A 26905-nucleotide genomic window follows, 5' to 3' on the forward strand; every position below is an offset into this window, starting at 1 on the left:
AAGATTAGCCCTGAGCTAACTGCTGTGAATCTTCCTCTATTTGCTGAGGAGGACTGGCCCTGAGCTAACATCCATGCCCATCTTCCTCTACTTTATATGTGGGACACCTACCACATCATGGCTGGCCAAGCGGTGCCATGTCTGCACCCGGGATCTGAACTGGCGAACCCCAGGCTGCCAAAGTGGAACGTGAGAACTTAACCGCTGAGCCACCAGCCGGCCCCTACTCCACTTTATTTTTAACATATAATTCGTCCAAGGAGGAACACAGCAGAACATGAGTACATACACGAGAATGAGTAGTGAGGCTTGGGGTATTTTTTTTTATTTTAAGTTATTTAAATTATTTACTTCTCAGTATTACAGATCAAGGGTTTTCAAATTTGTAAAGCAGAATTATTATTTTTAAAGTAAATTACTAAAATAGGTAAAAGTCTAGTTGTTCTGAGTGAAATAGGGTTGGTAAAGGTTTAGAGCCAAATTCTCTAGGTGTTCTTTGGACAATTTTGAAAAGCCTAATATTTAGAGGACCATAATAAAACTGTTGAAATGTGAGTATCATCTAGTTAAACAGTGGCGATTTTCTTGTGAAGAGAAAACCAAGATTTTTCTTGTCTTTTAGACTTAAAGATAACTGAATACCTCTCAGAAGATAGAATCTTGATTATCATTATGGTTACATAATGGTGGATTGGGCGCTAGAGGACTTAGGTTCTGATCCTAGAGGAAGTTATGTAACATCTCTGGACTTCGGTATTCTCATCTTTAACTCTCTTCAACTAGAATTGGAAGAGATTTTAGAGATAGTTTGGTAAATCAATTACTAAGTCCACTTAACCCAATGGACCATCCAATTCAACCATACAACCTTATCTCTAGTAGTTTTGTTATCTTTATGTTGGTTTTGAGTCACATTATTTGGTTCTCACTTTTCTTTATAAATATCAAAAGGAAACATTAATAGGATCTTTATTTCTTATAGGTTCAGCATGCACTGAAAAAATCTGAGAAGGCTTTGGATACCCTAAACAAAGCCATTGTTATTGATCCCAAGAACCCTCTATGCAAATTTCACAGAGCCTCAGTTTTATTTGCAAATGAAAAATATAAGGTAAGATATATATCTTAATAGTGTTCGGCACTGTATTAGCTTAAGTTTTGCCCCTTTTTTTAATAAACCAAAAGTTATTTATACTTGAATTTTTATTTCAAATAGTTCATTTTCCCCATTTTCAAAAGCTATTTCATTTTCTTTTATGATTTTATTTCTTCATGAAATACTCATAGGAAGGATGGGTGTGTGGATATTTAGGAATATGTGGTTATCCCTTGTAAAGATTCTGTATATGGAAACAGTTTTTCCGTCCTCTTACAACCAAAATATGTGAACAGGTGACAAATGAATGTGTGTGCGTTATTCGACAAATATTTATTGAGTACCTATTACATGTCAGGCACTAAGTATATAGTAGCAAGCAAATCAACCACATTTCCTGTCTTTGAGGAGCTTACTATCTAGTACCCTTACAGAGGGAAGACAGACAGTAAGCAAATAAGCAAAAAACAATACATGTTGAGTTATAAAGGAAAAGTATAGGGAGTTATGAGAGCTTATATCAAGGAGACTACGTCTAGTCTGATGTGTTTCTTTCTTTACCTCTCACTCTGTTTTTTGAATTATGGATCTGTAGCCTGAAAAAAAGTATTGAGGAAAGAAGATAAAGAAAATTGAGAAAGAGAAAAAGAGGCTAAAGTGACGTGAGATTTTTATGATCATCTACTCAATCATAAACCATGAATCCAAAGTTTTGATTTAAAGTTCAGGTTACTTTTTTAATAAATTCAGGCTCTTCTTACTAAAAGGAGTAAAAAGTTACCGAAAAATACCCAAAATTTAAGTGCAGAGAAAAATTTGGGCCAAATGTTCCATTTTGATAGATTCTTTCCCTAGAAATCTTTTCTTCCAATACACATTGAAATTTGCTGAAATTGAAAAATACGAAAACAATGATAAGGTCTTAACTATTTTCAGGGCTAGTAAAGACATATAAAAGGATCAAATGTATAATTTATTCAATAATTGTCATCTAGTCAGTAATTCCTCTAGTCTTACTGTATTTTTCTTTATGAAGAAGTAGATGTCTAGTCCTACTGTTTTTGTCCTTTTAAAAAAGGCTCTTTTAAATCTAACAAACATTTTTCAACTTTTAACTTGCTGTTTGAGGTACTGTAATTATAACTCACTGTTTGTTTTTATGTTTTTGCTTCATTGATGTGTGGTGAGGTTCATCAGTTGAAGGATTTTATTCAATTTAGTATTCTTAAAGCCATTTTAATGCCAACACACTTACCACGTATGCCATATAAATCAGCCCTGTACTTGCTTCAAGAAGCCTAAGTTCTAATCTAACCTGTTGTTCAAGCTGTATTGTTATAGCCGTTTTTGAGTACCAGTTTGGGAGTTGGCTAAATTATAAGGCCTACTTTGATGCATGGATTAGATATAGATATATCCAATATGTCTATATTAAAATAATATAAAATGGAGCATAAGGAAAATTTACTGGTTGCTTCTGAAATGTCTTGACTCCAAAATGAAAATCAAATGGTATTAGAGGGCTACATCAACCTCTCTGTGGCAAAAACATTGCTAGACACCACCCTATTTCATGTTTGTGTTGATATCTCATCATGTAGGTCTTGAGTCTTTTGGGACAAAAATGAGAGCTCTGATGCTATGTTAGACACTATTTCTCAATGAGTCTTTGTAAGTAGATTATCAGAGGGAGGAGGAGGCATGATAGATGTATGAAATTTTGATGACAATTACAACATCCTCTCCTAGAAAGGAAACATATCCATTCTGAACTGTGTGTGGAATAGCAGTAGAGAAGGGTTGGGGTGCATCATCCTGATTAAGATTTCTTTAAAGCATTGGTTCTCAGAGTATGTTCTGGGAATTTCTGTGGGGTCCCCAAAAATCCTTTTAAGAAGTCCACACGGTCAAAACTACTTTCATAATAATATTTAAATGTTATTTGCCTTTTTCACTCTCATTCTCTCTCGAATGTACAGTGGAATTTTCTGGAAGCTACATGACTTTATCATAACAGATTGAATGTAGAAGCAGATAAGAGAATCCAGCTGTCTTCTGTTAACCAGATATTTGCAAAAATGTTAAGCAGTGCCACTCTTCTCACTGACTTATTATTGTTCTGAAAAAGTTATTTTTCATTAAAAAAACATTATCTATGTTAACATGTAATGAGTTTATTGTTATTTTAAACTTTTCAAGTTTTGATTTTTGATATTGTAAGTATTGATAGCTATACTCCACATTAACAAAAACTCTTTGGGTTCCTCAATAAGCTTTAAGAATGTAAAGAGGTCCGGAGAACAAAAAGCATGAGATCTGCTGCTTTGCGGTGTTGAAATCAGCATCAAGCTTCTTCATTGTGATACAGGCTTCGTCAGTCCTTCTCAGTAATGTTCTTGAATAGTTTTAAGTAACTAACATCCATGACCACAGACTCTCATTTTGCTACTCTATTCCATAAATATTTTACGATCGGTAACACTATGGATGGAAAAAAGAACAGTCTACCTCATAGAATTATCATACGTAATAAATCTTCCATTCCCTGACATGCAGGTGTGACTGTCACACTCATTCAGCCTAGTAGTCCTTCGAGTTTATTTCTCTTGGGTTCCCAGCAGTTAGGAAGAGGGTGAAGTGTTAAGGATGCATCGGAGCCCCTACATGCTTGTGTAAAAAGCATCGCATTTTATTTAAACAAATAACACTGCCCACAAAAGTGTGTGTGTGTTGCCTTCAGTCTTCTTTTTTATTCCTCTTTCATTATAGAAAATTTCAAACACCATATAATATGATGAGAATCCCTGTGAACCTACCACCCAGCTGCTTTCACCCTACTTCCCATGAAAAGAGTTTAGACAAATCTTTTATTTTAGGTAATGCCAATAAAAATTTTACAAAAGCCAAGAAATTACATTTAGCTTTAGGTTAAGGGGGGAAAATGTATTAAACTTTTTTGGAACTGTGAAATATAGAACTATAATAGTTCCTTGTTCTTTATACCCTTTTTAGAGAAATAAAACTAAAGTCTTATACCAATAGATGAAGAAAGAAATTCCCTTATGTTACCTAAATTTCATAGTCTTGTGATACTTTACTAGCCCACTATCTTTGATCATTGCTTTATTCTTTATATCTTTGTGGGGGTTTTTTTATGAAGATAATATGCTTGTTACCAAAAAATCCAAATAATATAAAAGTACAAAAAATACAAAGTTGAATGTGCCTCATAAATTCACCCTCCAGGGAGGAGCACTATTCACAGCTCAGATCATACTTCTCTAGATCTTTGTCTCATTATTTGTATACTTTTGAATTGTTCCTAACACAGTAGGCTTATGCTATAGTGGCAGGCAGAATAATGGCCCCTCAAGAATACCCATGCCCTGATCCTGGGTGCCTGTGAGTGTGTTACCTTACATGGCGAAAGAGACTTTGCGGATGTGATTAAGGCTAAGGACCGTGGGTTGCCGAGGGCACCCGGATTATTCATGTCGGCCCAGTTTAACCACATAAATCCTTAAAATTGGAGGATCTTTCCCAGCTGTAGTTGAAACCAGCATGAGAGGGACTCAGCCTGCCTTTGCTGTCTTTGAATACAGAGAGAGGAGGCTACAAGGCCGAGGAATTCAGGCAGCCTCTAGATGCTGAGAAAGACAGGGAAACAGATTCCCTCCAGAAAGGAAGGCAACCGTCCCAACACCTTGATTTTAGCCCAGTGAGACTCGTGTTGGACTTCTAACCTATAGAGCTATAAGATAAAAAGTTTGTCTTGTTTTAAGCCATCAAATTTGTGGTAATTTGTTATGACAGCAAAAGAAAACTAATACAACTACACATACTGTTTTACAACTTGCTGTCTTCACTTAGCACTCATGAATAGATACTTGGTGTTTATCTTTTTTTTAACCTAACTTACGTTGGATTTTGTTTTACTACAAACAAGAAAACAAAAAGTAGATAACCTCTGTGGACATTAAGGGGAATAAAGTATAATATTTATAATGTTAGAAAATTCAGATAGTAGAGAAAGCTACCAAGTGAAAAATAGGAGCCTCCCCCATCCCCTCAGTCATCTCCTCCCCAAAGCTTAAACCATTCTTCCCTTGTTTAGGGGCATGTATATATTGATTTCTTCCCGGAAAAAAAAATTCATGCATATGCCCACATAATCTATGTATAAAATATTTATGTGAATACCCACGTAACTGTATTTGTTTGTGTGTGGTATGTATGCTTTGTTACAAAAGAAATAGCACTGTACATGCTCTTTTGTATCTTGCTTTTGCTTTTTTTTCTTTAAACATACAATTGCACACCTACAGATCTAGTGTTCCATAGAGGATGGACCATAATTTATTTAACTAGGCTATGATTAGACATACCTTGATTGCCTTTAGTGTTTTGCAATAGCATGGTGGGTTGAATGTTCTTATAAAGATGACTTAGTGAACTTTTTTGAGTATATCCTTGGGATAAATTCCTAGCAATAGGATGGCTGAATCAATGCTTAAATGCAGTTTTTGACTTAATAGATATTGCTAGATTGTCCTCACAAACAGGTTGCATCAATTTACAGTTCCAGTCTCAGTTATGAGAATATCAGATTCTCCTCACTCATGGTAACTTTATGTAACATCAAATTATTTTTATTTTTGTCCATTTGCTAGGTGAAAAATGGATAGTACCTCATTTGGGGAGCCAATTTTATTTTTAACCTTCATATCTTTCCTTTAAATACAAATCTAATTCTCTATCTTTCTTCTCAGTCTCCCTAACCCTTTAGCAATGGTCAAAAGATTACTAGATAGTTTTAATGCAATTCACAGGGTGAAATTTTAGGCTCCTCATCATTAGTTAAAATGGCAGGTTGGTTTTCAAAGCTGTAGTGCTCACATCATGGCAGAAGCCTATTAACAGAACTTTGGAATTGTTTTGTTCTACAGCCAGTCTTCAAAACACTTTCACACACAGTGTGATGGAGTATTGTTATTTTAAATAAAATTGTGACAAGAGTTGTCACCATCTGCGTGTGTATGTTTTCAATGTACTCTGGTGAATTCCTGCCGTTTCTTAGCTCATAAGTATTTTTCATGCATTTTATTTTCACAACAACAGGAATTAATGCAATAAGGAAGTACATTGATTAAGTTCTAATAAGCTTTAGTTAAGATGCTTTGGAAAATGAAATAAAAACACGTGCTTAGTCAAAACTTGGTAAAATTTTCCTACTCTGTTTTTCTTTGCTTTTTTCAGTCTGCTTTACAAGAACTTGAAGAATTGAAACAAATTGTTCCCAAAGAATCCCTCGTTTACTTCTTAATAGGAAAGGTAAAGATTGGGGCCTTGGTCCTAAACTGACTTGCATAACAAATATTAACTTATAAAGAATAAATATACTTATTGTGTAACATCTATTGAGCAAATTCAACTAGAGTGCTGAATTAAATGCTCTGGGAATGAAGAGTGGATTTAGTTTTAACATTTAAGAAGATAACCTAATGAAGAAGCAGGAAAACCCCCCATAATCCTAACCTAGCTGTGATTTTGGAAGTATATTAGCACTTGCAACCAATGGCCAGTAATGAATTCATAACTGAGACTACGTCTTAGAAAGCCCTTAACTTCCAATTATCAATAAAATACTTAGATATCCCCCTAAAGAAGAAAATGAATGGCACTGTGTTGTCTTAATTAGAAGAAATGGCTTCCAAGATTTCCAGGGCCAGATTGGTCAGGACTTGAAAGACTGGGTCCCAGATGCCAGTTGGTTAAGGTAGCAGGGAACGGTGGACAGGTGTTGAGAGTTGATATAACTCCATTTAAAATCTGTATAAGTGAATGCTAATCAAGCAGCTTATAGTCCATTTCTTCCCGTTGTCATCGTTCCAGTCAGAGTGTGATTTATTGAAAGCTCACTATGTGAGAAAGGCAAGGAATTCTGAAAATACTATCTGAATATATTAAAAGGGACTCAAAAGTTGGTATGAGTTCTTCTATAGGATGACAATGTCCTACTCATCAGAATGGATTTCTAGCACATAAATCAGGAGCCTAATTTAAACTGTAAATGTTTAAGATTTTATAGTTGAAGCTCACAACTTAATGAAAAATGTAGTGCTGCTGTTTATTTTTAGGTTTACAAGAAGTTAGGTCAAACGCACCTCGCCCTGATGAATTTCTCTTGGGCTATGGATTTAGATCCTAAAGGAGCCAATAACCAGATTAAAGAGGCAATTGATAAACGCTACCTTCCAGATGATGAGGAGCCAATAACCCAAGAAGAACAGATCAGTGAGTATTATTCACGTGAATTAGGTTTACTTGTGGTTACTCAAACCAGAGAGCTAGTGAAACACCGCATCAGACTTAGTAAGATGGAACAGATATTTCTTTGTGACACAGAATAAACACGGAAATTTTTTTGAGTATCTAGAAAGCTACCTTGTGCATAAGGTTTTGTGCGCTGCACTTTATGTTCTTTTTTTAACCATGGTATATTCTTTATACTAAATGGAATTTTAGGAAGCTTGAACAGGGTGATATAACAAAGTGCTGATGGAGTCAGGTAACTAGTCTCAGTTCTGGATCTGCTTTGCTGTGTGACTGTGACAAATCCATTGCTGATTTTTACCTGTGCCTCAATTTAGGTTTGAATGTGTAACTATTGCCTGTCCTATCTGCTTCATAGGAATATAGTAGGGGGAAAAGGGTAGATGTGACAGTATGCTAAGTGAATGAATAATAAATTTGTGCACATTTTAAAGTATTGACAGATCTGTAGTAGTGGATATTTAAATTCTGAGTAGTTCTGGCAAATCCAAAATCCAAAAATGTAGCTAATATATATACTGAGAGATCAAGAAAGGAGAGAACAAAGAATTATAAGTTTAAGGCAGTAAATACCCCTAAATTGCGTGTGTCTTAAAATAACTAGTGAGAACCAAGACTTAAAGGATCAATATTTTTTAATAAGAGAATTGAGAAACTTCTGATAAGATAAACTAAGATGGCTCTGGCTTTGTTCCAGAAAGCTTGGTGAAATTATAATTCCTATAATCCCAATAACCGTTTTTAAACTGAAGGTTATATTCTGTATTTTTCTGGACTAGCAAGGATTATCCCCAAAGTAGAGTCAACAATTGGAGGGAATATCAGTCTTTTTTTAATGTCTGAGAGAACTAGTGTTAATTCTTGGCATAAGAATAAGGAATTCATTAGGGAGAGGCAGTTTTAGTAGTTAAAACTCTTAAAGGTTAAATGCAATAAACTAATCTTCTCAGACATGCTGTAAAATAAGAAACTTGAATTGCATTTAATTGAAGGATATCAGAACTTTTAAGGGTCTTTATTTAAGGTTTCATCTCTCTGAATATAATAGTTTTCCTTACTTGTTTTCATGAACCAACAAGAAATATTTGTCAGACACTTTATTGTAGGCTTTTGTTTTATTTTTAAAGTGGGAACAGATGAATCCCAGGAGAGCAGCATGACAGATGCGGATGACACACAACTTCATGCAGCTGAAAGTGATGAATTTTAACTTCTGGAAATCAGACTTTTGCAACTGGATGTGTGACTAGTGCTGACATGTTTCTTGTCCTTCCATATACTGAGTCTTCACTCTTGAGCCGGCATTGTCATCATCCATCACTTATACCATGAGTGTGCCACTTTCATTGGACCCTGACTGTACACAAAATGAAAGGCAGTGCAATATTTAGCTGCTAACAAGACTGGCTCTTTCACCAGTATGAATGACAATTTAGGGGGGTAGGGTGGGAACCTTTCTTTTCTTTTTTTTCTTTAATCTACCTTTGTTGGAAAGCTATCATGGAAGGAAGAGTTATGTTTTATCTTGAAGGAACCATTAGATATGGAAAATAGTGATAAACCAGAATTTCTTGGTCATTTTTCTAAAAATTTGTTTTTATTTGGTTCTGTTCCTGATAAACAGAATGACCTTCATTTCTAGGTTCTTCAAGAATGGTGTTAGCAAGTGCCAGATGGAACAATAAAAGACATTGCCTATAACAGAGTAACTTGATTGCCAAGGAATGTAAATTACCTTAAACTTGCAGTATCTCCCATAAACAAATGTGATGGGCATATTGGGACTCATGTGTAGGAATCAAATATTCCTCCATACAATGTACACTTCTTCTTGGCAAGAATGCTTTAATGTCTAACCAAGAATTTTAATTTATTCATCTTGCTTCAGAGTGTTGATCATTGTTGTCTTGGTATTGCAAACTTTAAAGTTGGTCCTTACCATATTGCCTCTTCTCTTTGAGCTCTTTGGGATCACCTTTAACATTCAGAGACGATAGAGTGGTTGCTGACTGAAAAGTCAAAACAAGGCCCTTAATGACCATTTAAGTTCACCGTAAGAATCAAAATGAGAACACTAAAGTGGAGAGACTTTAAGAGATCATGATAGTGAAAGCCTTAATACAATCAGAATTGTACCATAACCTTGAATCTTATTTGTTCAAGACAGTATCTCTGACTTTTCTAAGTGTTTAAGCAGAAGCAAGAATGTGTAGTTACCTATGGTTGGGGTCATTTCCATTCCTTTTGGCTCTCTGCTTCAAATTATTTTCAGTAGTGTGAGTCACCAAAACATTTACTAAGAGTGATTGGGTTTAGGATATTGGAAATTTTTAGCTGCAAAAAACCCCCGTTCTTATGAAGGAGATCAGTTTTCTCCTGAATTTGTCATAATACAGGTTGGTGTCTTTGGGGAATGGCCATAATTTTAAAGATCTAATTATGCATAATAAAATGAGAATGATTGGAATTCCACAGTAACAGATTTAGTCTTAAATTGTGTATCTCCTTTATTGTAATGAAATTTTACAGAAACTTTAGTTGTTCACATTTTATTAAGTGCCAGTATCAGAATATAACAAATTATAGTTTCTTATGAATGACAGGCCTACAGTTATTATTTTGGATTATTTGATGAAGGACAAACTTATCTACTGGTTACCTGGTTACATGTATTTGTTAGTCAAGCTGTGAAAATAAGGTGGATTACATAAGATGTGAAAAAAATTTTAGCCTATAGATTCAGCAATTTTCTATCATTTACTGTTAATCTGCTCATTTGAATGTGGATTAGATACCATTATAAATTAATTCAAGTCAGAGTCTTAGATTAGGTATTGGGTGCCAGAGAGGTCTTTAACAAAATTTCGCCTAAATCTATGTATATATGCTGCCTAAAAAAATAATTTATAAGAAAAAGGAAAGATTAGGAGTAAATGAATATCATTAAGAATTCCCAAAGCTAGCACTTAGATTCTAACTAATCCCATTTTATTATCCATTAGTTCTATAATATTTAATTTTATATTCTTTTATTTTTTAATTGGCAAATCATAAGTTGGCTGTGTAACAGTATCAAATATAGAGTTTCATACAAAGCTTCAACCTGAGCTCTATGTTACAAAGCCTGGAGAATGCTAAGTTCAGAACATAATTTGCTGATGTATAGTTAGTTACCTTTTTGTAGTAGGAATTTATGTTCTGTGCCAGAGGTGAGAGTCTTTCTGGTACTAATTTTGAGACCAAGGATAAAAGGGTAGTTGTGGAAGGCACACCATGGCAGTGGCTGGCTGAGGGCCACTCAGCCCGAGCTTGGCCTTAGTTCATTTTTCCTCACACCTACTTTCAAAGTCATTTAGGTGTTTGAAGCCTTATTTCCCACCTAGTAACTGTTTCTGGCTTTCTTTTTTCTTTTTCTTTTTTTTTTCTCTGCATAGAATGGGGATCAAATAACCAGAAGAGAACATGCATTTTGATCAAGCAAAATATTTGCGTCAAATTTCACAAGTTACTTTGAAGGAAATTAAAAATACTAAATACTTTGACATTTTTTTTCTCTTTAAGCTTTTTACACAAATATACATATATATATATATATATACACACACACACTTTTGTTCAGAAGTTATGTTGTGGCATTGGTTATTTTCTTCCCCTTGGAAATGGTTCTTAAGTCTGGGATTTTAAGAGGTTGGAAATATTTTTTCCAGAGAACAATGGTACTCAAAATAATGAAAGGTGGTCCCTTCTTTTTCTGTATTTCATTACTTTAAAGTTTTTATTTTTTCTAAGAACTGCAAGTAACATTTGAACCATGCTGCTGTTGTACCTTAAACAAAAACTCAGTGATAACCAGTATTTAGTCTATTAAAAATGTTCTTTTTGAAGAAAAAAGTTTGGAAGTCTCTGATTAGCCAGAGTATAGTATGGGTCTTCACTGAGAAATATGGTGACCCGTTTTCTTTGTGAAAACCTGGGAAAATGCAAGTGTGGGTGTGATGTGTGTGTTCTATTTGCATTGAAACAATGTAATTTTTTGTCTTCTTTTTGCTTTTCCTGACTTATTTCAGAAATTGTACAGTCTTGGGGGGGGATCTTTTCTGTTAATATATTTGCAATTCATTAAAAGATATGGAAAATCAAAATAAATTACTTTTGAAAGCAATTTCTAATCAAGTTGTTAAAGCTATATCTGAGCTGTGCCATCTGTATTTTTATAGTAAGGCACAGCAAGACAGTGAAAGATTACAGTTTTATGTTCCACAAAAGTCTAGGGCGATGTTTCTCAAATTTTTTTTTTTACTTACATCCTCTTCTAATATATATAAGTATATATTTTTAAAAACACATTATTTTTTAGTAATATTTGGAATTTCAAAATAAATACTGTGACAAAAAATGGCAATTTTTAGAATATATTTTTTTCCAACTACAGAAGCCCCTTGCCAGTGGCTGCTACTTTGCAGGTCAACTGCTTGTTCTTTAATCATGTGATTTCTGAAATTCCTTTAAAAGGGACACCAAGCCCTTTTGTTCCAGTTAGAATCTATTTTAAAAATCAAGATCTGAAAAAAGATGATGGAAACTAAATTTTACTCCAGTTTGATATCTTGGAGAAAGTGTAGAGAGCTGAAGTGTTTTGTTCAGACTTGAAGAAAGCATAACAACAGAGAAAGATACATGAAATAGGATGAGCTAGGCAGATCAGAAGACACGACTCAGACTTCATAACCTTCCCCAGGACCTGCCATTTACTGTCAGCCACACAGAGACAATTAGAAATTGGAGCCAGGAAGTATTCTTTGGCTTGGTTAATGAGATCTTGCCATGTGTACTGTGCTACCTGCTTTGTGTACAATATTTCCAATCCTTGACCCTATAAGGTAGGTATTACTCCATTTTACAGAAAAGAAAACCGAGACTTAGCTATTAGATGATAGAGCTGGACACTTTGGGCATTAATGTCTGTTCAGACTCGTTTACTTAATTCTGGACTTCCTCTGGAAGCTTCAAATATGTGTAATGTTACCTGGTAGGTGTCTTCTCTAGCATTTTGATAGTAGAGTATCATATAAGTTTGGGTTTTGCAGAGGAAACTTTATTATTAACCACAGATCCAGATCTGTCATCTGCATAGTCCTCTGATGGGGCTTTGGTCTGTATCCTGCCTCTTTACTTTTCTTCTCACACTGAAGTTGAAAGTGTGTTCTTTCTCCTTGAGTGACTAGAATTTGCTTTAAAATAGGAAATTTTAAATCCTCAATTTCCTCTCAATTCCTAGATTTTCTTCATTACCAATTTCCCCTATCACAAGCATTCTTTTTATATTCAACACCCTCAAAATAGAATTTTCAATTTGGGGTTAAAAGCTGAATTTAAGAAGAAAATTCAAGTCATTGAAAATGCATAATGCTTCACTAGAGTTTGACTAAGAAAAGGTGTAACAGTGGAAGCTAAGAACAATGAAGGAGAATTAAGATTTCTAGTGATGCATTTTTAAAAAGCATCAAAAACTATCTAGGAAACGTAGATTTTGCCCCTCAGTAGCCGTGTGATGTTGAACAATTCGTTTAAACGTTTTTCTCATCAATACAAAGAAGAGATCTATCCTTTTTAGCTCACAGAGGACTGAAGATCAAATCTGTTAAATCATCATGGAAGTGCTTTGTAAAACTAAAGCACTGTGCAAATACACAATGGTGTTAATAGAGTGGAGATGACATGTAAAACTCAAGACTTGATCCTGTGAGAGGAGTTCACTGGAGAATAGTAAACTTTTAATCTAGAACAGGGATTGTCTATGGCCTGCAGGGCAAATCAGCCCATTGGCTGTTTAATTTTATTGGAACACAGCCATACCCATTTGTTTATGTATAGTAAGTGGAATATATGACCAACTGACAAAAAGCAATAACTTCTCTTTGGCAGTGTGGCAGGTGCCCTTGGCTGCTGAGCCAACAGCCCTTCCCCCCTTCTTTCCTAACAAAAGCTCAGTTTCCATGTCCAACCCCAGGTGATAATCATGATTTATTTAAACCAGTCATAGCAAACTCATCCCCTTCTACCAGATTCTAAATTTACCAAGATCGCTTGCAGCTAGGGATGATTATATGACCCAGTCCTGGCCAATAATATGTAAGCAAAAGTCTGCCAAGTTATTCCTGGGAAAGATTTTCTGCTTTTTGCAAATGCTTTGGTTTCTCAAAGCCTTAGTTTCCTCTTGTATAAAGCAGGTAATACATGCCTTACCTTATATGACTGTAAAGATGAAAGAAGATTCTCATATCAAAGTGATCCATAAATGCTAAATAAAAAGCAAATAAGTGCTAGTGTTACTCGAGATGCAGATGAGTGTGGGCACAAATGTAGCATCGATTGGGACAAGTGCAATAAACTGGCAAGAAAGTTTGTGTCATTATATACAAAGAAATATCTTTACCCAATCAAGTCTTTTCATTATTAACAAACTAAGAACTCCTGATGAGTTTTTCTTCTTAGCACCTTGTCCAGTAAAGTGTTAACTCACAAAGTATTGAGAAGAATCCAACACCTCAAACAACATTATTTGAGTGATTCAGATGATTATGCCAATATAACTGCAAGTGATAGATCAGGAGTTGCAAAATATAAACTATGAGGTCAGATTATGTATGTACAGTGTAATCTGCACTACATGTATAATTATATACACACTATATCTGACGCTATAAAATGTCAGATAGTATATATTAAGGCTTTGTAGACCATACAGTCTATGTGCAACTACTCAACTCTCGCTAAAGTGAGAAAGCAGCCATAGACAACACAGGCGTACCTTGTTTTATTGTGCTTCACAGATAATGTGTTTTTTACAAGACACTCTACCAGCAAAAAGATTACAACTTGCTGAAGGCTCACATGATGGTTAGCATTTTTTAGCAATAAAGTATTTTTTAGTTAAGGTATGTACATTGTTTTTTTAGACAAGATGCTACTGCACACTCAATAGACCACAGTACAGTGTAAACATAACTTCCATATGAATTGGGAAGCAAAAAAATTGGTGACTCGCTTTATTGCAAAATTTGCTTCATTGCAAAGGTTTGGAACCAAACCCACAATATGTCCAAGATATGCCTCAGGGACACCTCATTTTCTTGTGCTTTGCAGATATTGTGTTTTTTACAAATTGAAGGTTTGTGGCAACTCGGTATGGAGCAAGTTTATCAGCACCATTTTTCCAACTGCATTTGCTCACTTCATGTCTCTGAGTCACAGTTTGATAATTCTCACAATATTTCAAACTTTTTCATTATTATATTTGTTTTAGTGATCTGTGATCAGTGATCTTTGATGTTACTATTGTAATTTTTTTTTTTTGAGGAAGATTAGCCCTGAGCTAACATCTGCTGCCAGTCCTCCTCTTTTTTCGCTGAGGAAGACTGGCCGTGAGCTAACATCCGTGCCCATCTTCCTCTACTTTGTATGTGGGACGCCTACCACAGCATGGTGTGCCAAGCAGTGCCATGTCTGCACCTGGGATCTGAACTGACGAACCCCAGGCCGCTGAAGCAGAACGTGCGAACCTAACTGCTATGCCACCAGGCCAGCCCCACTACTGTAATTGTTCTTGGGAGCCACAAACCATACCCATGTAAGACTGCAAATTTAATTGATAAATGTGTGTTCTGACTGCTCCACTGACCAGCTGTTCCCCTGCTGTCTCTCTCCCTCTCCTGGGGCCTCCCTGTTCACTGAGACACAAAAATATTGAAATTCAGCCAATGAACATCCCTACAGTGGCCTCTAAGTGTTCTAGTGAAGGAAGGAGTAGCATGTCTCTCACTTTAAATCAAAACTAGAAATGATTAAGCTTAGTGCGGAAGGCATGTCGAAAGCACAGATAGGCCAAAACCTAGGCCTCTTGCACCAAACAATTAGCCAAGTTGTGAATACAAAGGAAAAGTTCTTGAAGGAAATTAAAAGTGCTACTCCAATGAGCACATGAATGATAAGAAAGTGAAACAGCCTTATTGCTGATATGGAGAAAGTTTTAGTGGTCTAGATAGAAGATCAAACTAGTCACAACATTCCCTTAAGCCAAAACCTAATCCAGAGCAAGGCCCTGACTCTTAAATTCTCTGAAGGCTCGGAGAGGTGAGGAAGCTACAGAAGAAAAGTTTGAAGCTAGCAGAGGTTGGCTCATGAGGTTTAGGGAAAGAAGCCGTCTCCGTAACGCAAAAGTGCAGGGGAAGCGGCCAGCACTGAGGTAGAAGCTGTGGTAGGTCGTCCAGAAGACCTGGCTAAGAACTAACGAAGGCAGCTACAATAACAGCAGGTTTTCACTGCGAACGAAACACCCTTACATTGGAAGATGCCGTCTAGGACTTTCATAGCTAGAGAGGAGAAGTCAATGCCTGGCTTCCAAGCTTCAAAGGACAGGCTGACTCTCTGGGTAAGGGCAAATGCAGCTGGTGACTTTAAGTTGAAGTCAGTTCTCATTTACCATTCCAAAAATCCTAGGGCCCTTAAGAATCATGCTGAATCAACTCTGCCAGTGCTCTATAAATGGAACAACAAAGCATGGATAACAGCACATCCGTTTACAACATGGTTTACTGAATATTTTAAGCACACTGTTTAGACTTACTGCTCAGAAAAAAAATTCTTTTCAAAATATTACTGCTCCTTGAGGTGACATCAGAGTCATGGCAGAGTGAGCTTGCCCGGGACTCTTTCCCCTCCAACATACAACAAAAAAAGAGCAACCATATTCCAACACAAAAAGATCATAATAGCACAGAAATCCTCAGAGACCCACAGCAACCAAACAACAGAGGGCGGAGAGGCTGGAGCCCCTGTCAGAGGAGCTGGAATGGGGTAAGAGAGAACTTCACTCCCTCCCCTAAAGACTGGGATCACTGCCGCAGGAGGCTCAGAGCAGGAAGGAGTGGGGGAGGGGCCGCGCATCCACAGGATCACCCAGAACTCCCACAGCCATGCAGCCCAGATGGAAGCCCTCTAATGGGGGAAAGCTTCCGCATGGGGTGACCTCAGCAAGCCAAAACCCCAGGAGAGCAGATAGCGAGAGCTGATCAGGAAACTGGGTCTACGTGGGACAGAAGGTGCCCTCCCTCCCCTAACCGATGCTGTGCTGGCCATCTTGGCTGAAGGCAGAGGACTCAGAGTATGCAGCTCTTGACCTCCATCTAGTGGCGACAGGCTTTAACTGCAACCAAATAATACCACCATGGGGAAGACCCATCCTTCCAGCATCCATCAATTCATCAAATCTCCAGACCACAGGGAAAACAAGCACCCAGAATTATGCCCTGAGGACTCAAGAAATAAGTAAACTAAACAAAAATGAATTCAGAATAGCTATAGTCAAAAAACTCAATGAGGTAAAGGAAAATATAAAGAAACAAGTCAACGACTTCTGGAGTTACTTCATAAAAGAGATTGAAACTATAAAGAAGAATCAATCAGAAACACTAGAGATGAAAAATACAATGGATCACATAAAACAGAATACTGATTCCTTGAGTGCCTGTGTGGATGCCATAGAGGAGCAAATCAGCATAATCGAAGATAGACAGGCTGAATGGCTCCAGACAGAGGAAAGGAGAGAATTAAGAATAAAAAGGAATGAAGAAAATCTCCAAGAAATAGCCAACTCAATGAGGAAATGCAATATAAGAATATTTGGAATCCCGGAGGGTGACAAAAAGGAGAATGGAGCAGAAAGTGTGTTCAAAGGAATAATAGCAGAGAACTTCCAAAATCTGGAGAATGAGAGAGAAATATGTGTAGAGGAAGCTTTCAGGTCTCCTAGATATGTCAGTGTAAAAAGACCAACTGCAAGGCATATAGTAGTACAAATGGCAAAAGAGAATGACAAAGAAGGAATACTCAGGGCAGCAAGGCAGAAGAAAAGAACCTACAAAGGAACCCCTATCAGACTTTCAGCAGATTTAACTGCAGAAACCTTACAAGCTAGGGGAGAATGGAATGACATATTCAAAACTTTAAAAGCTAACAATCTTCAGCCAAGAATGCTCTATCCAGCAAAAATATCCTTCAGATATGAGGGAGAAATTAAATCTTACCCAGACAAACAAAAGCTAAGGGACTTCATAGCCATGAGACACCCCCTCCACAAGAAATCCTCAAGAAGGCCGTCATACCTGGAAAAGAAAAAAAGGGAAAAAGGGGCCACAAAACACAGAGTAAGGAGACAAATAGATAGAATCAGAATAGGATGGCAAATATACAACTATAGCATTAGGATAAAGGGAAGGAAAACACCAAAAACAAAGACAATCTTACCACTTTAACCACAAACTCACAACACAAGTTGGAATAAGAGATGACAAGAATAACTTAGGAGGGAAGAAGGAAAGGGACTGAATCAGTTTAGGCTAAGGAAATAAGAGGCCACCAGAAAGTGGACTATGTTATACACGAGGTTCTGAATATAAACTTCAGGGTAGCCACTAACCTTAAAAACAGAACAGAGACACAAAAAATAAGTAAGGAAATCAGAAACTCCAGATGTCAATGGGTAGGCCAAAACACACAGGACAAGAAACAAAGGTAATGCAGGAAAACCGGAAAACAAGTGACAGGATGACAGCATTAAGCCCTCACGCATCAATAATCACGCTCAATGTAAATGGATTGAACTCTCCAATAAAAAGACACAGAGTGGCAAGATGGATTAAAGAACAAGATCCAACAATCTGTTACCTCCAGGAAACACACCTCAGCTCCAACGACAAACACAGGCTCAGAGTGAAGGGGTGGAAGATGATAATCCAAGCTAATGGCAAACCAAAGAAAGCAGGTGTCACAATACTTATATCAGACAAACTAGATTTCAAGATAAGGCAGGTAAAGAGAGACATAGAGAGTCAGTATATAATGATCAAAGGGACACTATATCAAGAAGAAATAACGCTTATAAATATCTATGCACCCAACACAGGAGCACCAAAGTTCATAAAGCAACTATTAACAAACCTAAAAGAAGATGTTAAAAATAACACAATAATAGTAGGGGACCTCAACACCCCACTCACATCATTGGACAGATCATCCAGACAGAAAATCAACAAGGAAATGGTGAAATTAAATGAAAAGCTAAAACAGTTGGACTTAATAGACATATATAAAACACTCCATCCAAAAACAGCAGAATACACATTCTTCTCAAGTGCACATGGAACATTCTCAAGGATAGACCATACGTTGGGAAAGAAGGCAAGCCTCTATAAATTAAAAAAAATTGAAATAATAACAAGCATCTTCTCCAATCATGATGCTATAAAGCTAGAAATTAATTACAAGAAAAAAGCTGAGTAAAGGACAGAGATGTGGAGACTACACAATATGCTATTGAACAAGCAATGGATCATTGAAGAAATTAAATAAGAAATCAAAAAATATCTGGAGACAAATGAAAATGATAATATGCCATACCAACTCATATGGGATGCTGCAAAAGCTGTATTAAGAGGAAAATTCATCGCAATACAAGCACACATTAACAAACAAGAAAAGTCCTAAATAAGAAACCTCAAATTACATCTAACTGAATTAGAGAAAGAAGAACAAAGCCCAAAGTCAGCAGGAGAGAAATAATAAAAATCAGAGCAGAAATAAATGCTATTGAAACAAAAAAGGCAGTAGAAAGGATCAATGAAACAAAGAGCTGGCTCTTTGAGAAGATAAATAAAATTGACAAACCCCTAGCCAGTCTTACAAAGAAAAAAAGGGAGAAAGCTCAAATAAACAAAATCAGAAATGAAAGAGGAGAAATAACAACAGACTCCACAGAAATACAACGGATTATAAGAGAATACTATGAAAAACTATATGCCAACAAAATGGATAACCTAGAGGAAATGGATAAATTCTTAGACTTTTACAATCTCCCAAAGCTAAGTCAAGAAGAAGCAGACAGTCTGAACAGACCAATCACAAGGAAGGACATTGAAACAGCAATCAAAAGCATCCCAAAGAATAAAACCCCAGGACCAGATGGCTTTCCTGGGAAATTCTACCAAACTTTCAAAGAGGATTTAATACCTATACTTTTCAAGCTATTCCAAAAAATTAGGGAGGATGGAACACTTCCTAACACATTCTACGAGGCCAACATCACCCTGATACCAAAGCCTAACAAGGACAGCATGAAAAAGGAGAAATACAGGCCAATATCGTTGATGTACATAGATGCAAAAATTCTCAACAAAATTTTGGCAACTCAAATTCAGCAATACATCAAAAAGATCATACATCATGATCAAGTGGGATTCATACCAGGGACTCAGGGATGGTTCAACATCCACAAATCAATCAACGTGATACACCACATCAACAAATTGAGGAATAAAAACTACATGATCATCTTAATAGATGCAGAGAAAGCATTTCACAAGATCCAACAGCCATTTATGATAAAAACTCTGAACAAAATGGGGATATAAGGAAATTACCTCAACATAATAAAGGCCATATATGACAAATCCACAGCCAACATCATACTCAATGGGCAAAAACTGAGCGCCATCCCCCTGAAAACAGGAACAAGACAAGGATGCCCTCCATCACCACTCTTATTTAACATAGTACTGGAGGTTTTGGCCAGAGAAATTAGGCAAGAGAAAGGAATACAAGGAATCCAAATAGGGAGGGAAGAGTGAAACTCTCGCTGTTTGCAGATGACATGATCTTATATATAGAAAACCCCAAAGAATCCTTTGGAAAACTTTTAGAAATAATCAACAACTACAGCAAATTTGCAGGATATAAAATCAACTTACATAAATCAGTAGCATTTCTATACTCTAACAGAAAAAGAACTCAAGAACACAATCCCATTCACAATTGCAACAAGAAGAATGAAATACCTCGGGGTGAATTTAACTAAGGAAGTGAAGGACCTATATAATGAAAACTACAAGACTTTCCTGAAAGAAATTGATGATGACATAAAGAGATGGAAAGACATTCCATGTACATGGATTGGAAGAATAAACATAGTTAAAATGTCCATATGTTATCTAAAGCAATCTACAGATTCAACACTATTCCAATCAGAATCTCAATGACATTCTTTACAGAAATAGAACAAAGAATCCTAAAATTCATATGGGGCAACAAAAGACCCCGAATTGCTAAAGCAATCCTGAGAAAAAAGAACAAAGCTGCAGGCATCACAATGCCTGACTTCAAAACACACTACAAAGCTACAGTAATCAAAACAGCATGGTACTGGTACAAAAACAAATGCACAGAACAATGGAACAGAATTGAAAGCCCAGAAATAAAACCACACATCTATGGACAGCTAATCTTCGACAAAGGAGCTGAGGGCATACAATGGAAAAAAGAAAGTCTTTTCAACAAATGGTGCTCGGAAAACTGGAAAACCACATGTAAAAGAATGAAAATTGACCATTCTTTTTCACCATTCACAAAACTAAACTCAAAATGGATCAAAGACCTACAGGTGAGACCTGAAACCATAAGGCTTCTAGAGGAAAATGTAGGCAGTACACTCTTTGACATCAGTATCAAAAGGATCTTTTCAGACACCATGTCTTCTCAGACAAGGGAAACAACAGAAAGAATAAACAAATGGGACTTCATCAAACTAAAGAGCTTCTTCAAGGCAAGGGAAAACAGGATTGAAACAAAAAAAACAACCCACTAATTGGGAAAAAATATTTGCAAGTCATACATCCAGCAAGGGTTAATCTCCATAATAGATAAAGAACTCACACAACTCAACACCAAAAAATCAAACAACCTGACCAAAAAATGGGCAGAGGAGATGAACAGACATTTCTCCAAAGAAGACATACGGGTGGCCAATAGGCACATGAAAAGATGTTCATCATCACTGACCATCAGGGAAATTCAAATCAAAACTACACTAAGATATCACTTTACACCCATTAGAATGGCAAAAATAACCAAAACAAAAATTAACAAGTGTTGGAGAGGTTGTGGAGAAAAAGGATCCCTCATACACTGCTGGTGGGAGTGCAAACTGGTGCAGCCACTATGGAAAACAGAATGGCGATTTCTCAAAAGATTAAAAATAGAAATACCATATGACCCAGCCATCCCACTACTGGGTATCTATCCAGAGAACTTGAAATCAGCAATTCCAAAAGTCCCATGCACCCCTGTGTTCATTGCAGCATTATTTACAATAGCCAAGACATGGAAGCAACCTAAGTGCCTATCAACTGATGAATGGATAAAGAAGATATGGTATATGTATACAATGGAATATTATTCAGCCATAAAAAAGAATAAAATCATCCCATTCACAACAACATGGATGGACCTTGAGGGAATTGTGTTAAGTGAAATAAGCCAGATAGAGAATGACAATCTCTGTATGACTCCACTCATATGAGGAATTTAAACATGTAGACAAAGAGAAATGATTGATGACTACCAGGGGAAAGGGGCTTGGAGGTGGGCACAAAGGGTGAAGTGGTGCACTTACACCACGACTGAGAAACAATAATGTACAACTGAAATTTCATAAGATTGTACATTATCATAAACTCAATTTAAAAAAGAAAAAATATTACTGCTCATTGACAACATATCTGATCAACCAAGAGCTCTGATGGAGATGTACAATGAAATTAATATTCTTTTCATGCCTGCTAACACAACATCCATGCTGCAGCACATAGATCAAGGAGCAATTTTGACTTTCAAGTCTTACTTAAGGATAAATTTTATAAAGCTATAGCTGCCATAGATAGTGATTCCTCTGGTGATCTGGGAAAAGTCAATTGAAAACCTTCTGGAAAGGATTCACCATTCTGGATGCCATTAAGAACATTCATGATTCATAGGAAGAGGTCAAAATATCAACATCAACAGGAGTTTGGAGGAAGTTGATTCTAACCCTCATGGATACCTTTGAGATGTTCAAGACATCTGTGGAGGAAGTAATGGCAGATGTGATGGAAACAGCAAGAGAACTAGAATTAGAAGTGGAGCCTGCATATTGACTGAATAGCCACAACCTCATGATAAAACTTTAACGGATGAGGAGTTGCCTCTTATGAATAAGAAAAAAAGTGGTTTCTTAAGATGGAACCTATTCCTGGTGAAGATGCTGTGAACATTGTTGAAATGACAACAAAGGGTTTAGAATATTACAGAAACTTAGTTGATAAAGCAGTGACAGGGTTTGAAAGGATTAACACCAATTTTGAAAGAAGTTCTCCTGTGGGTAAAATGGTATCAAACAGCATCACATGCTACAGAGAAATCATTCGTGAGAGGAAGAGTCAATCGATGCAGCAAACTTCACTGTTGTCTTATTTTAAGAAATTACCACAGCCGCCTGAACCTTCAGCAACCACCACCCTGATCAGTCAGCAGCCGTCAGCATCAAGACAAGACCCTCCACCAGCAAAAAGAACACTGGCTGAAAGCTCAGATGGTAGTTAGCACTTTTAACAATAAAGTATTCTTTAATTAAGGTATATACATTGCTTTTTAGACATAATGCTATTGCACAATTAATAAACTACAATATAGTGTAAACATAAATCTTATACACTCTGGGAAACCAAAATATTCATGTGACTTGCTTTATTATGCTATTCACTTTATTGTGGTGGTCTGGAACTGAACGCACAATCTCCAATGTATGCCTATAGTGAACTTTCTTATTCCAAGAATTTGTAGGGTTTCTATTTAAGACTATATTATCTGCAAATAATGATTAATTCTTTGTTAATCATTGTATAAAATAAAATACGTCATTTCTTTTTTCCTTTTTAAATGCCATAGCCAGGATCACCAATATTGTATTGAGCAGTAGTAACCATAATAGCAAGTACTCATTGTCTTATTCCCAATCTTAAAGAAAACGTTTCAAAGTTTTCTCAAACTTTCAACTCAGTGATACAATCTAAGGCCACTAGTATGAAATACGTTCCCTTTGCTTATCTCGTTGCCAATCCCAACACTCACTCCCACTTCAACAACCATTTATAGCCATTGATGCTCAATTAAGATATTTCCTTTCTATTGCTAGTTTTCAATGGGTTTCATCATGGCTAATAGCTGAAATGTATCTCTCTATTAACAAAAGTATATTGAGACTTCTGGGGCTGGAAAACAATGGCAGTAGACTGATTGTAAATCTGCCCCTCAAACTCCCAAAACAACCATAAAATCAAGTAGAACAAATAAAAACTACACAAGGTTCATTCCGTCATTACTAGGAAAATACTGTAACTTCAAATTGCTTGTAAACAGAGGGAAAAAATTCGAGTAGGGCTCCTACCACCACCATAAGCCTGTGGGTATAGAGAGTGAGGAAAGAGGTTAAATCACTCCAGGGGATGGCAGAATGGAGCAGTGGATTTAAAAGAAGCACAGACAGAATCTACAGGGGAAAAAAGTGAAACAATAAATGCAAAATACTGAACACAGGTTGGGACTTGGTAGATCATAGCCCTTGATTTAGGGAAAGGTTTGAAAATGTGTGCGATCGGGGCTGGCCCCAAGGCCAATGGTAAGTTGGCACACTCTGCTTCAGTGGCCCAGGGTTTCACTGCTTCAGATCCTGGGCGCAGACATGGCACCACTCATTAAGCCATGCTGAGGTGGCGTCCCACATGCCACAACTAGAAGAACCCACAACTAAAAATACACAACTATGTACCAGGGAGCTTTGGGGAGAAAAAGGAAAAATAAAATCTTTACAAACGAAAGAAAAGAAAATGTATGAGATCAAAGTGGCAGCCTCAGAAGCAGTGTTTCTGAGTGGAGAATCAGATATGAAGAAGAAGTGGTGAAAGGAAAAACAGGGAATGCAAGACTAGCCGAAAAGAGAAACAAGGCACCTGAACTCTTCTTCCCACTCGCACCAGCAAAATCCTTAAACTGCACAAAAATGGGTGGAACTAACAGATAAGGGCTCTGAAATGAAGAATTCTGTCCACGAAATTATTTGGAATAGGGAGTAGTAGTCCATGTCCATAAAAAAACTATTGCAAAAACTCAGAAAAAGTAAATTAAAGCCTTTCTGATGATGAAAAAGTCTCCCCCAAAAAACAAGCATGAAAATAAAGAGAAGAAATATCCTTTTAAAAGTGCAAGAGGAGATAAAAGTGACCTTAAATTAGAAAAGAAAAGAAATGAAGAAAAAATGATGGTAAATGTAACTACATTAAAACACTTTTTGTGGGACCAGCTCCATGGCTGAGTGGTTAAGTTCACACGCTCCACTGCGGTGGCCCAGGGTTCGGATCCTGGGCGCGGACATGGCACCGCTCGTCAGGCCACGTTGAGGCAGCGTCCCACATCCCACAACTAGAAGGACCTGCAACTAAAATATACAACTGTGTACAGGGGGGGTTTGGGGAGATAAAGTAGAAAAAAAAACCACACTTTTTGTGAGGTGATGTCAGCATCAAGGCAGAGTGAACTCTTCCCCCTACGATACAACAGAAAGGACATTCATACACCAACAGAGGACACTCATACAACAAAAAGATGTCTGAGAGACCCATGCAGCCATATTTCTGAAGATAGAGGTACTGAAATCCCCTGGAGGAGATGGAAGGAGGTAAGGGGATCTCCTCTCCCTCCCCCAATGGCAGTGACCCAGGGTGTGGGACAGCTCTGAGAGGAGAGGGGGGAGGGGCAGCCCTTCACAGGAATACCTTCACTCTCCAAATTCCCTCACAGCCTGTGAGAAAGCCCCACACAGAGGTGGCTAAGTTATTGCAGGGGCATCTTCATCAAGCCAGTGCCCCAGGAGAGCAGATAGCGAGGGCAGAGCTAGAACACCCCCCAGGATTGCACAAGTGAAAGAAAGCACCCCTACCACCACCCGGCACTCCAATGCAGCAGGTTGGCAAGAGCACATGCGCATACAATAGAAAAGCAGCAGCTGTGAGGGAGTGAGCCAGGGCTGCAGCAGGCTCAGAATACACAGTTCTTGACCCCCACCCAGTGGTGGCAGGTGGAAGCTGCAACCAGATACTACCACTGTGTGGAGGCACAAATCCATGCCATCAAGCAGTGTGAAAAAATGTATTAATACTCCAGACCAGAAGGAAAATAACAAGCACCAAGAAATCAATCCTGAAGGTACAGAAATTTGTAATCTAAATGAGAGAGAATTCAAAATAGCTATTGTTAAAAAAACTCAATGAGTTACGAGAAAATACAGATAGCTCAATGAAATGAGGAACTTCTTCACAAAAGAGATTGAAATTATAAAGAAAAACCAATCAGAAATGTTGGAGATGAAAAATACAATGAATGAGATAAAGAAAAATCTGGACTCCCTGAATAATAGAATTGATATTATGGAGGAGACAATCAGCAGTCTGGAAGAGAAATATAGAAATAGTGAAGATGAAGGAGGACAGAGAACTGAGACTAAAAATGAATGAAGAAATTCTCCAAGAAATATCCCACTCAATTAGGAAATGCAACATAAGGACTATAGGTATCCCAGAGGGAGAAGAGATGGAGAATGGAACATAAGGTTTGTTCAAAGAAGTAATCCCTGAGAACTTCCCAAACCTGGGTAAGGAGCTGGAAATACAAGTGAAAGAAGCCAACAGATGGCCTAACTATATCAGTGTAAAAGGACCTTCTCCAAGGCATATAGTAGTAAAGCTGGCAAAAGTCAATGACAAAGAAAAAATATGAAGGGCAGCAAGGCAAAAGAAAATAACTTACAAAGGAACCCCTATCAGGCTTTCAGTGGATTTCTCAGCAGAAACCTTACAGGCTAGGAAAGAGTGGAGTGATATATTCAAAATTCGGAAAGACAAAAACTTTCAGCCAAGAATACTCTACCCAGCAAAAATATCCTTCAGATACGATGGAGAAACAAAAACTCTCCCAGATAAATAAAACCAAAGGAAGGTCATCACCACAAGACCCTACCCCCAAGAAATTATCAAGGAGACCCTCATACCTGGGAAAAAAAAAAAAAACAGGGTCTACAAAGCCTTGAGCAAGGAGATAAGTAGGTAGGCAAAATCAGAAAATTGCAGCTCTCTAGCCGAACAGGTTAGCAAACGTTTAACTAAAACATTAAAGATAAGGAGAAGGAAAACATCAAAAATGAATATAATCTAATCATTTTAACCACAAACTCACAATATAAGATGGAATAAGTTGTGAGAATAATAACTTAGAAGGGAAAGAGGAGAGGGATGGAACCAGCTTAGTTTAGGGAAACAAGAGGCTATCAGAAAATGGACTATCTCATCCACAAGATTTTTTATACAAACCTCATGGTAACCACTAAACAAATAGTCAGAACAGAGACACAAATGATAAATAGAAAACTAAGAAAATCATCATAGACTACCAAACTGAATTGGTAGTCTGAAATACATGGGACAAGAAACAAGGGAAATGCAGAAGAACTGGAAAGTGAGCAATAAAATGGCAGCATTAAGCCCTCATATATCAATAGTC

General features: G+C 37.0%; 1 protein-coding gene across 13 annotated transcripts in view; it reads left to right on the top strand.

Moving 5' to 3' along the window:
- CDC27 (cell division cycle 27) overlaps positions 1-11591 on the top strand; it is a 67905-nt gene extending 56314 nt beyond the window's left edge. For 7 of the 13 annotated variants that reach the window (XM_008535007.2, XM_008535008.2, XM_008535004.2 and 4 more), the window contains 4 exons: positions 983-1111; positions 6353-6427; positions 7234-7390; positions 8557-11591. In XM_008535007.2, coding sequence (XP_008533229.1) covers positions 983-1111; positions 6353-6427; positions 7234-7390; positions 8557-8639 — 444 coding nt within the window. In that variant the 3' untranslated portion in view covers positions 8640-11591. Of the gene's footprint in view, positions 1-982; positions 1112-6352; positions 6428-7214; positions 7391-8556 lie in introns of all 13 variants that reach the window. The other 6 variants (XM_070560249.1, XM_070560250.1, XM_070560253.1 and 3 more) reach the window with 2 other exon arrangements.
- Positions 11592-26905: the final 15314 nt, after the last annotated feature.

The sequence above is a fragment of the Equus przewalskii genome, chromosome 10 (assembly GCF_037783145.1).
Source record: "Equus przewalskii isolate Varuska chromosome 10, EquPr2, whole genome shotgun sequence".
NCBI classification, from domain to species: domain Eukaryota; kingdom Metazoa; phylum Chordata; class Mammalia; order Perissodactyla; family Equidae; genus Equus; species Equus przewalskii.